We start from the raw sequence: 13,576 nt of genomic DNA, 5'->3' as shown, positions 1-13,576 counted from the left end.
GCCCACTGCTATCTTAACACAATACCCTGCCTTCAATTTGGTTTTGCCAAAAAAGCCATAAAATTACAAAATGTTGTTGTTGTGGCTGTCGCACAGAGCTGCAATGCGCAGGTACTTTTGGCGGGATACCAGCGCTTAGGTGGGATGCTGACAGGATACTAGGTTGGCACTGGCCGCTTGGGTGGTACTGGCCGTTTAATTTTGGCGGTGTACTGGCGGGATACAAAGAAGGACATACAATTGCGCCCTCATTCCCGGTAATTAAGCCAGAAAAATAACAACGTGTCGCTCACCGAGTTGGTAGGGGCACGTAACTTGTTTCTCAACATTTCGGATCAAACATGTTAGATTTTTCAAAGAATCCCATGAATTTTCTTTAGAGAATTTTTTTAAGGAAACCACTTTATTTACAATTAATCAGTACTGCAAATTGGTTTTACTATTGGAATGCACTGACTCAGTACACATTTATACTATGAGGCTATACTCCGGGAATGGATAAGACAGTTCCAAAACCATATAAAACAAGCAGCCATTGACAACACCACTGAGCAATTAAAAAGCGCAAATTGAAACATCCAAACAACTACCTGATTATTATTTCAATTATGCGTCAAAACAACTCATTTCCACCAGTAACACAAATTTTATTTTCTCTGTGACCGAAAAAATATTTTTGATACAGATTTTGTTTTTTCGGTGTTTTCAGCAAACTGCTGTTCACGGTTTTTGAAAATAAAATTTCAAAGTTTTGGCGTTTATCAATGCAGTCCTGGATTAATTTTCTGAGATATTCTCGAAATTTTTTTTCAAAATTAGCTTTTAATCTAGTTCGAATTACAATCTATCATAAAAATTAATTTGAAAAATCGGAGACAGGGCATTTAAGGACCAGTAAGGACATGACTTTCCAGGAATAATACAATTATTTTCAAAGTCTTCGGATTTTTCCTCAGGTTGTTGCAAAATAATATGCCTTTTGAAAAAACTTTCAGGTTGATAAATCATGATGCAATCTTAAAACGTTTGTTTCAAGATTCAATTCAACAATAAATTTTTTGCTAAAAACCTCCAAGATTTGTAGAAAAATTTGAAATAGGGATTTTCTGACTACCCTAGGAAGGCAAAGGAACATTTTTTTGGATTTTTTTATTAAAGTCAATAAAATATTTGTCTTTCGAATGGGATGTACTGCGGTTAAAGTTCATCTCAGAGCATCTGAGATACACAACGAGTTCTCTAAGAAATCTGAACAATGAGTTTCAGTCTCCAACTTGAATTGATCAATTTTCCGACAACCTTTTAGCTGACAATATTTTTATTGATTTTTGTATTGTTTTACTGTATCATGTCTGGTTTTTTAGAACTGTAAAAGTATGGTTTATGGTTTTTTGCGTGCTATATAAGTGCTCCATTAGCTCATTTGAATAACACTGCCACTACCAGCACTCTGCCTGGAATGATAAAAAAAGGGTTGAACTACACAGATTATACTGGAAAATTTCAGTTTCTATTTTTTTAATTGACTAGAGATAAGTTTCCAAAGTTTCTAGCAGAATCTTAATAACTTTTGTTTTTGAAACCCAATTTTCGCTGATGTCCGGGAGATTCTTGCTTGTTGATCTTTTTAAAATCTTATTTGAATTTCCAGTCAAGATCTTGCATGTCCGCATATATCTCGACGTTTTCTTAAAAGAAACTTGTTATCAAGATCTTATCACAATTTGTCACGTGTTTATGAGCCTCTGATCAAAGGGTTGCAAATTTTTATTAGATTTTTCAATCAGAATCATATCATTTAGGTAAAAGATTTTGCTTCTGGAAAGAAATAAAAATTTTCATTTCAGTGCTTAGGTTGTGACAGTTAATATCTTGGCCTTTGATTAATATTGATTACAATTTCATCAAAAGACTAAATGCCAAATCCCTGCTTTCATTGTCTCCCAGTGAGTTCAAGAACGCGGCTACCTCTTTGATCACATCTTGTTCATTCCCTCTTTTGTCAATCACTCGTGATAACTCTCTGCTTGCTCTTTTGCACGTTCCTTCAGGAATTACTTCACAATTTTCTGCCAAGTTTTCAACTCCTGATTTTCGTGCTCCGTCCATAATTGTGGATAATTTTCTGTAATGCGAAGGAGTTATTTGCAGCCAATCTAAACAGCACTGCCAAAATGCCTCCTTAAAATCATTTGAATGTTTTGTGTAAAAGTTTGAAATTTTTGTATCGCTTTCACTCGGCGAAACTTCGCATATCTGGCAGAGCTTTCGAATAAATTCTTTTCCTTGTTCTATAGTAAATTTTTCTTTCAGAATAGAAAAATGTTCACCCAAACTTTGATCTTCGAGCTCAGAAATTTTGCCTTTGTCAAGTTTCATCTTCTCCAAAAATTGAATCCACGAAAGCTTGCATGTTTTCAATATATGCATTAGAACTTCGTGTGTCAGCACAATTTGAGAATCAAAAGCAACTGTTTTGCTACTCGAAGTTGCGTGTTTTTTAGGCGACGTGCATTCTGCGAACGAACTTTTCCTTTTATAGCCGGGTCGGTCCGCATTTATGGGAATGACCTGCAATTCCAGCTTCAAATGGAACAACTTCTGCATTTTTGGCTCCTCTACAGCAATGAATTCCTTGTAATAAGTGATTGTTCCTTCTGGGTCACGTGACTTTGAAATAATCCGCATTTTGTATTCTTGTTTGTTGCTTTCATGCTCTGGGTCGGGGTAATAAAACACTAACTTTTTATCATCTCTTAGCGAGTACCCGTAGTTTTCGTCAATAAGCAAATTTCCGGCAATTGATCCGTAAATTAAGTCTCCATTTTTCATTTCGTTCAACTTTCTGAATCGAGCCCCGGCTGTTAGTTTCAGCTTTTTGTGTTCTTCTTCATTTCTGAATTTTCGACAGTCAAAAATGATTTTTGTGTCGTATTGTGAAGGACAAACGATCAAATAAACCGATTCAGGAAGGTAAATTTCCCAAAAATCGGTCGGGTTTAGTGAGCTTTCCTCGCTGTTCGTCACCGCTCCAACCGGTGAAAAAGTCGTGGATGTATATTTAAAGACATTGGACATCAACTCGTATTTTGATTGGTCACGAACAGCCCGCCATTGTCTTACGTCACCATCCACATACGAGAATACTTTAGTTGTCCAGTCAGATCTGAGCGTTTCGTCGTTTTCGATTCCTAGAACTGAGTATGGCATAGTTACAGTGACAGGTTTCAAAAATGGTTTGTCTTCAATTTGATCGATGAATAAAAATGGACTCAAGTGACAAATTGGTTCATTTTTAGACTCGCAAACTTGTCTTATGAGTTTTTCTGGCATCGAATGTACTTCGACGCAAACAAGTCGATCTTCGTCGGTTGAATTTTCTGACCATTCAATTGTGACTCCGTTGCTGAACGTGACTGTGATTGGCTGAGGCGTTAGCATAAAGCGAGAGAATCCCCAACCTGTATTGTCAACTTCTACTTCAATGACGTCATAAGAAGTAGAAAACGGTGAACTTAATTCACTCGGAGAATATTCAGAGGTCAAGTCTATGTCAACTGCTTCAGATTTGACCTCTGAATCAGACACCTCAATATTGTAGGTTTTGAGAGCATTTTTATGATATTCCAACACCTCTGATTTTTTAGTCAAGACGTTCAATTTTCCACTGAATTTTGTCTCTGAGTTTGTTAGAAGTTCGGCCAGCAACTCAAAATTGGAGTTGGCAAAGTTTTTATCCCCAAAATCAACATTAGCTTCAATATTTGAACTTTCAGGTGATGCTGATTTTGAATTCAAGACGCTCAAAACCAAAAGAAGTGAGCTACACTTTGAACCCTTACATTCTTCACAACAAACGGCCACGTGTCCAAAATCGTTATTTTCTGATTTTCTAAAACGTGCTCGTGAAAACATATCTGTGAAAACCGCACAAGATTTTCCTGCGATGTTTATTTTCCAGTCAAGCTTCTGAATTTTCCCGGAGTCGAACTTCAAACATGTGCGATCAACCGAATCAAGCTGATGCTCGGAATTCACTGAAATGTTTAAGTCTTCCGACCATTTGATGCCATCACACGAATGGTTTTGAAAGAATAAAAAACAGCTGAATAGAAGAGCAACATTTCGTTCAACGTTTGTTACGTTAATTGTACAATAACTCATTTCGAATTCGAAACTCTCGATATTAGAGCCAATTTCAACAACATGCTCTGCCATAGCCATCAGCTCGGAAAGACTGGAAAGCTCTAATGAAACTTTGTGCAATTTCAGAGCTTTAAAAGCGGCCAAAGAATTCACGTTCAAACGAGAAAATGAATCAAAATAAAACGGAAGAGGAACGTTGAAAAGTTTTAGACTCGCAAATCGTCGCGCACTAGAAGTCAATTGAGGTAAAATCAAAAGCCCAAAATTTTCCGGATCTGACTTTTTAAAAGTTAAGTGCATCTCATCAATTTTTTGAAACAGCCCAAGGAAGGTAAACAATTTGTTTACCGACAAATATCTCACACTTATCACCAATTTGTTGATGCAATAACCTGTTCTTTTCCAAGTTGAAATTTCCGGTTCGCTAAATACAATTTCGTCCAGTTTCAGACTGAAAAAACTGACAAACTGTGGTGAAGCATTCACATCAGCTGTCAATAATTTCAAGAGGTCGGTATTGCTTTCAATTATTATTCGACTGCTTTCGTGAAGCATAGTTTTGGGTTTCAAAGATTCAGAAACTTCGTTGGCCAAATACGGGTAATGGCTGCGCAAATCATTAATATCATTGGATGACTTTTCACAGTCTGTTTGACTTTTTAGGAATTCGATTATTAAAAACATTTTCAGTGAAGTCGAAAGCTTTGAGGCCACCGCTTTGTCTGAGTAAAGTTTTTTGTGGATGTAACTCTCAACCACATTTTGCTGCAGTGAAACGAAAGCTTGTAAAATTTCTTCAGCTTGGATTGCTTGTCTTTTTACGTTTTCATTTTTCAATTGGTCGATTATCAAAAAATTCAGAAACTTCTCTGAACACTCATTAACGTTATATTTCTCTCGGAAATTATATTTTCTGTGCATTAAAGCAGTTATGATTGAAAGTGAAACCAAATCATTGTCGTGGGGTAAACTTTTTCGTACTTCACAAAATGCGCTTTCACTCCAATAATTTCCCATCATTATCCTCCCCAATTTGCTCAGGTCAGCAGACATTTCAAATCCATAGCTTAGGTAAAACCTGGAGAACAAATTGTACGGAGTTTTCTGAGGAACACCATCAGAAAAAGTTGTCTGAAACGTGAACAAAATTGTTGTTTCCTTCAAATTCTCGTGAGATGTTAAATTTTGTATGGCTTTTATCGGCAGCAGTTCAGTGTTATCAACAAAAACAATTGTGTATCGTCCGTATAAAACGCAAAACTCATGCAGGGATAATTTTTGTTTGCCAAAAGAAATGATAAAATTTTCCTGATCTTCGTTATAGTCGAAAGAATTTTGTGTGAGGAACAGAACAAAATCAAAGGTTGAAAATTCGGCATGATCAAGTGCCGTTCTTAGCATGCATGTTGAAATACCACAACCTCGTTTCCCGATTAGCAAAATTTTTTCACCTCGGTTTGGGAAATCGACTGAGTTTATAATTTCATTCACGCTCAGTAAATTTTCATCCCATTTCGGATCAAAATTTTCGGAGTCTGTTGTTTCGGATTCTAGCTGGTTTGAAGTAATTTCCTGGAAATAGTGCTCTATGTAGACGTCGCTTAAGGGCGTCGTGGCTTCGTTGTCTTTGACTTTTATAGTTGGGTGAAAAGGGGAGAAATTGAAGGATTGAGCTTCGTGAACAATATATTTGGCAATCGATTGCTTCAGAGTTTGAGCTTGAACGTCATCTAAACACAAAATGTAAAAAATATTAAAGCGCTTTATAGCGCACAGTAGAAAATTTTAAAAAGTTTTGCAAAGACTGGAAACATAAAAAGAGATTTGCAAAAAACAATTTACCTGTCTATCTCTGATCTAAGCTAAAAGAGTCGTTAAATGGCCTATATTAAAAAGCAGACGTTTGAACTTTAAAAAATAAAAAAAAAGAGAATAGACAATGAATCTTTATGCTTTTAGTTAATTTTTGTATCGTGCCAGAGAAAATTCAATTTGGATAACTTAACTTATTTCAAATACTTTTCAAATACTGACAGCTACAGTAAATGACTGTCGAGTTTCCAAAAAACAATTTTCTCAAAAGCAAACGGTAACATTATCGGGCTTGATTTGAATATAGTTTCGAAATTTCATTTTCGCCACTTTCTAGGGTATTTCTTCCCATCAACTGCATCAGTGTTTCAGCAGGAAAAGTTTCCGTGCTATACAGAGTTTACAGCGTAAATGAAAACAATTCAATTCGTTAGAGTTAATTGATTCATTAAAACACAATATTGAAATCTCATGATGGGCACAAATGCTGATAAAAATTGTGTAAATTTTTTTGGCATTGTTCATATGAAGACTTTCAATCGAATCGATCAGAAGCAAAAAATTACCATTTCTGTTAATTGAGGTACTCCAGAAATCTTTTTTCAAAAAATTGATTACAATTTGCATAGTGCAGATTTGCCCAAAAACAGAAGCATCTTAAAATGTTACCTCTGATTAACAAACAGCACAATTTAATAATTATAAATTGATCTTCCAAATTTTTATACCGCAAAAATGCGTAGTAACTAGCGCAAACATATACAAAAGGCTGACATAGGTATCAATAAAAATGAATTGAAAAAACTTTTGAACAAAGTAATGAACGTGAACGTTTGAACACCTACAATTTGTTATAGGAAATAATAATAACGATAATAATAATAATAATAATAATAATAATAATAATAATAATAATAATAATAACAATATCAATAATAATAATAATAATGATAATAATAATAATAATAATAATAATAATAATTAAGGTCGCTTCATACAATGATAAAGTGTATGATGCGCCCTGAGGGTAACCCGGATATTTTGTTTGATACGCCCTTTGTCAACCGTGATCTAACTAATTTTTTAAATGAATTTTTGATCACATATGTGGAAAGTAGGTACAATTCTATCGACAAAAAAAGTTAGCCGGGTTGGCTGAAAAAAAGTTTTCATTTACAAAATTTGAAAAAAAATTCGTTTGGTTCGATACAAAAGTTTTTGAAAAAATTTCAAAAAAAAATTTTTTTTGTTTAATAAATTTTAAATTTTTTCTTCATAAATATTTCCCGTAAGCTTCAGTTCATTTTCCGACCGTATTGTGTACTGAGAAATCAAACACTGAAAGCTTTCTCAATTTAAGAAAAAAAAATTTAAATTTTTCGAAATTTTGTCATTGTTCGATTTTTTTTTCGTTTTGAAAAACAAAACTCGGCATGCGGGCCTAATTTAAACAACTATTTTGATATCTCGAACCAAAATAAAAATTTTCCTACATAAAAAATTGAGAACTATCAAAATGATGTATGGTCAACCCTCCATATTTTTTTTTGTATGAACCAACCTCCATATTTTTTTCGGATTTTGTATGAAGCGACCCTATAATTTTAATAATAATAATAATAATAATAATAATAATAATAATAATAATAATAATAATAATAATAATAATAATAATTGTAATTATGGTTCCAGAGTAATCGCAGCGGAACAGCATTAGGCCCCGATGGCCTGTTCACGGCTGTCCTTTTTCTTATAGCATCCAAAAAAATCCCTGTAACGAACTGAAAAAATCAACCTTTTTACAAACTAAAATAAACCGCCTGGAGTTTAAAAATGACTGAACGAAATGTTGAACATTTATTATTTTGAGTAAAATGGATTAAAATTTTCAGCTATACGTATATGATATGTATCAACTGCATCAACGTTCCAGTTGGAAAAGTTTCCGTGCTATACAGAGTTTACAGCGTAAATGAAAACAATTCAATTCGTTAGAGTTAATTAATTCATTAAAACATAATATTGAAATCTCATGATGGGCACAAATGCTGATAAAAATTGTGTAAATTTTTTGGCATTGTTCATATGAAGACCTTCAGCCGAATTGATCAGACGCAAAAAATTACCATTTCTGTTAATTGAGGTACTCCAGAAATCTTCTTTTTTCAAAAAATTGATTACAATTTGCATAGTACAGATTTGCCCAAAAACAGAAACATCTTAAATTGTTACCTCTGATTAACTTACCGTACAGTTTAATAAATATAAATTGATCTTTCAAATTTTTGTACCGAAAAAATGCGTAGTAAATAGCGCAAACATATAAAGAAGGCTGACATAGTATCAATAAAAAAGAATTCAAAAATTTTTTGAACAAAGTAATGAACGTGAACGTTTGAACACCTACAATTTGTTATAGGAAATAATAATAATGATAATAATAATAATAATAATAAGAATATCAATAATAATAATAGTAATAATAATAATAATAATAATAATAATAATAATAATAATAATAATAATTAAGGTCGCTTCATACATTGATAAAGTGTATGATGCGCCCTGAGGCTAACCGGGATATCATTGTTTGATACGCCCTTGGTCAACCGTGATCTAACTAATTTTTTGAATGAATTTTTGATCACATATGTGGAAAGTAGGCAAATTTCATCGACAAAAAAGTTAGCCGGACTGGCTGAAAAAAATTTTCATTTATAAAATTTGAAAAAAAAATTGGGTCGGCTTGATACATGAATTTTTGGAAAATTTTGAAAAAATTTGTTTTGTTTTATAAATTTTTTATTCATAAACCTTTCCCGTAAGCTTCCGTTCATTTTCCGTCCGTATTGTGTACTGAGAAATCAAACATCGAAAGTTTTCTCAATTTTAGAAAAAAATTTAAGTTTTTCAAAATTTTGTCATAGTTCGAATTTTTTTCGTTTTGAAAAACCAAACTCAGCATGCGGGCCTAATTCAAACATCTATTTTGATATCTCGAAGCAAAAAACATTTTTCCTACATAAAAATTGAGAACTAGCAAAATGATGTATGGTCAACCCTCCATATTTTTTTTGTATGAACCAACCTCCATATTTTTTTCGGATTTTGTATGAAGCGACCGTATAATTTTATTAATAATGATAATAAAAATTATAAATTCGATTCCAGCGTAGTCGAAGCGGAACAACCTTAGGCCACGGTGGCCTATTCACGGCTGTCCCTTTTCTGATAGCATCCAAAAAAATCCCTGTAACGAACTGAGAAAATTAACCCTTTTACAAATTAAAATAAACCACCTGGAGTTAAAAAATAACTGAACGAAATGTTGAACATTTATTATTTTGAGTAAAATGGATTAAAATTTTCAGCTATACGTATATGATATGCATCAACTGCATCAGCGTTTCAGTTGGAAAAGTTTCCGTGCTCTACAGAGTTTACAGCTTAAATGAAAACAATTCAATTTGTTAGAGTTAATTAATTCATTAAAACATAATATTGAAATCTCATGATGAGCACAAAAGTTGATAAAAATTGTGTAAAGTTGTTTGGCATTGTTCATATGAAGATTTTCAATCGAATCGATCAGAAGCAAAAAATTACCATTTCTGTTAATTGAGGTACTCCAGAATTCTTTTTTTTCCAAAAAATTGATTACAATTTGCATAGTGCAGATTTGCCCAAAAACCGAAACATCTTCAAAGATTACCTCTGATTAACAAACAGTACAGTTTAATATTTATAAATTGATCTTCCAAATTTTTTTATACCGCAAAAATGCGTAGTAAATAGCGCAAACATATACCAAAGAATGACACAGGTATGAATAAAATCGAATTGAAAAAACTTTTGAACAAAGTAATGAACGTGAACATTCGAACTCCTACAATTTGTTATAGGAAATAATAATAATAATAATAAGTTTAATAATAATAATAATAATAATAATAATAATAATAATAGTAATAATAATCATAATAATAAAAATAATAATAATATTAATAATAATAATAATAGTAATAATAATAATAATAATAATAATAATAATAATAATAATAATTAAGGTCGCTTCATACGATAATAAAATGTATGATGCGCCCTGAGGGTGACCCGGATACTTTGTTTGATACGCCTTTGGTCAACCGTGATCTAACTAATTTTTTGAATGAATTTTTGATCACATATGTGGAAAGTAGGTACAATTGCATCGACAAAAAAATTTAGCCGGACTGGCTGAAAAAATTTTTCATTTATAAAATTTGAAAAAAAAATTGGGTCGGTTTGATAAAGGAATTTTGGAAAATTTTGAAAAATTTTTTTTTGTTTTATAAATTTTTTCTTCATAAACCTTTCCCGTAAGCTTCCGTTCATTTTCCGTCCGTATTGTGTACTGAGAAATCAAACATCGAAAGTTTTCTCAATTTTAGAAAAAAATTTAAGCTTTTCAAAAATTTGTCACAGTTCGAATTTTTTTTCGTTTTGAAAAACAAAACTCAGCATGCGGGCCTAATTCAAAGAACTATTTTGATATCTCGAAGCGAAAAAACATTTTTCCTGCATAAAAATTGAGAACTAGCAAAATGATGTATGGTCAACCCTCCATTTTTTTTGTATGAACCAACCTCCATATTTTTTTCGGATTTTGTATGAAGCGACCGTATAATTTTAATAATAATGATAATAATTATTATAAATTCGATTCCAGCGTAGTCGAAGCGGAACAGCATTAGGCCCCGATGGCCTGTTCACGGCTGTCCTTTTTCTTATAGCATCCAAAAAAATCCCTGTAACGAACTGAAAAAATCAACCCTTTTACAAACTAAAATAAACCGCCTGGAGTTTAAAAATGACTGAACGAAATGTTGAACATTTATTATTTTGAGTAAAATCGATTAAAATTTTCAGCTATACGTATATGATATGCATCAAGTGCATCAGCGTTTCAGTTGGAAAAGTTTCCGTGCTATACAGAGTTTACAGCTTAAATGAAAACAATTCAATTTGTTAGAGTTAATTAATTCATTAAAACATAATATTGAAATCTCATGATGAGCACAAAAGTTGATAAAAATTGTGTAAAGTTGTTTGGCATTGTTCATATGAAGATTTTCAATCGAATCGATCAGAAGCAAAAAATTACCATTTCTGTTAATTGAGGTACTCCAGAATTCTTTTTTTTCCAAAAATTGATTACAATTTGCATAGTGCAGATTTGCCCAAAAACCGAAACATCTTCAAAGGTTACCTCTGATTAACAAACAGTACAGTTTAATATTTATAAATTGATCTTCCAAATTTTTTTATACCGCAAGAATGCGTAGTAAATAGCGCAAACATATACCAAAGAATTTGTTATAGGAAACAATAATAATAATAATAATAATAATAATAATAATAATAATAATAATAATAAGATTAATAATAATAATAATAATAATAATAATAATAATAATAATAGTAATAATAATAATAATAATAATAATAATAATAATAATAATAATAATAATAATAATAATAATAATAATAATAATAATAATAATTAAGGTCGCTTCATACGATAATAAAATGTATGATGCGCCCTGAGGGTAACCCGGATATTTTGTTTGATACGCCTTTGGTCAACCGTGATCTAACTAATTTTTTGAATGAATTTTTGATCACATATGTGGAAAGTAGGTACAATTGCATCGACAAAAAAAGTTAGCCGGACTGGCTGAAAAATTTTTTCATTTATAAAATTTGAAAGAAAAAAATTTGGGTCGGTTTGATACAAAAATTTTTGGAATAATAAATTTTTTGTTTAATAAATTTTTTCTTCATAAAAATTTCCCGTAAGCTTCCGTTCATTTTCCGTCCGTATTGTGTACAGAGAAATCAAACATCGAAAGTTTTCTCAATTTTAGAAAAAATTTCAAATTTTTCAAAATTTTGTCATTGTTCGAACTTTTTTTCGTTTTGAAAAACAAAACTCAGCATGCGGGCCTAATTTAAACAACTATTTTGACATCTTGAAGAAAAGAACATCTTTCCTACATAGAAAAATTGAACTCTAGGAAATTGATATTTGGTCAACCCTCCATATTTTTATTGCATGAACCAACCTGCATATTTTATTCGTATTTTGTATGGAGCGACCGTATAATTTTATTAATAATGATAATAATAATTATAATTATGGTTCCAGAGTAATCGCAGCGGAACAGCATTAGACCACGGTTGCCTGTTCTCAGCTGTCCTTTTTCTTATAGCATCCAAAAAATCCCTGTAACGAACTGAAAAAATCAACCCTTTTACAAATTAAAATATATCACCTGGAGTTAAAAATGACTGAACAAAATGTTGAACATTAATTATTTTGAGTAAAATGGAGTAAAATTTTCAGCTATACGTATATGATATGTATCAATTGCTAGCTTCATTCACAATCTTTTTGGTTACTAGAAAGTTTTTTTTGAGGCGATAAAGTCTAAAATGGTTGCTAATATTTTTAAAATGCATGTTCCACAGGCTGCAGTCCCAGACCTAATGTACTTCTGATCAGACTCACACGAACACACACACCTCCTATTCCTGCCCTCAACATTACATGGTCTGGATGACCTCATAGACACATGATGGTAAGATCAGAAACAACTTCAGAAAGTGGGCATGATTTGACAAAATTTAAAGCGAAAGTGAAGTATATCAGAAACAATTTCTGCAGTTGAGTCTAATCAAGAGCCATTAATGTAGGGGGATAATTTTCGATGCCAGTCATTTGGCTGTACCAAGAGTCAATATTGTAAGCTCGAAAAAATCAACAATTAATCTAATTTCAGTGGTTTATAAAAAGAAGACGCTTCCCGTTTATGCCCCCTCCATCTATTTTGCAAAAGAGTTACACTTAATATACAAAATTTCTAAGAATCTAAATTTTGGTAACTTTTTGTAGGAAGCAAATTTCATATTGCGTGAACTCATCCATGGGTAATGCTATTTTAATTATAGTCTACTTGGTCGCACGTGGGCATTATAAGAGAAAACTTTGTGCTCTAGGCAAGATTCTCTAATTCAAATTTTGGGTGCTTGGAAACCTGATCAGAGAACGTTTGGACGTTTGGAGACATAAAGCGACTGATAAAAAAATATATATCAACAGTTAGTGTATATATTCAGCAGAGACAGGTCTTGATTCGTTCTATGTGCTGTCGGAGAGTTGATACCGACAACTTTTCAGGTTACAAAAAAGGTTGTTCTAGAAAGCAATGGAAAATATTCTTGTTGCGCTAATATATACAAAAAAGGTTGTTCTAGAAAGCAATGGAAAATATTCTTGTTGCGCTAATATATATATATATATATATATATATATATATATATATATATATATATCGATATATATATATATATATATATATATATATATATATACAAATATATATATATATATATATATATATATATATATATATATATATATATATATACATAAAATAACCAAAGTTAAATAAAACTTTTGTTATTTTAAACTCATCCAGAAAAAACTTGTCAAAGAGTTTTTTTTGTTATTTAAAAGTTAAAAAGACTGACTGAGTTGAGAACTTCTTTTTTAGTGTCAGAACTGGATTAAATGGAT

The 13,576-nt window shown here is 31.8% G+C and overlaps 1 protein-coding gene across 1 annotated transcript in view; it reads right to left on the bottom strand.

The window, feature by feature from the left end:
- Window positions 1-1,749: 1,749 nt before the first annotated feature.
- LOC142337609 (uncharacterized) overlaps window positions 1,750-13,576 on the bottom strand; it is a 14,447-nt gene continuing 2,620 nt past the window's right edge. Inside the window, exon 4 of the mRNA XM_075386958.1 lies at window positions 1,750-5,876. Within this exon, the coding sequence (XP_075243073.1) occupies window positions 1,894-5,876 (3,983 nt within the window). The 3' untranslated portion in view covers window positions 1,750-1,893. The remainder of the gene's footprint in view (window positions 5,877-13,576) is intronic.

This window comes from Convolutriloba macropyga, chromosome 4 (assembly GCF_964194025.1).
Source record: "Convolutriloba macropyga chromosome 4, txConMacr16.3, whole genome shotgun sequence".
Classification (NCBI taxonomy): Eukaryota; Metazoa; Xenacoelomorpha; order Acoela; family Convolutidae; genus Convolutriloba; species Convolutriloba macropyga.
This window is presented reverse-complemented; position numbering and strand designations above follow the sequence as displayed.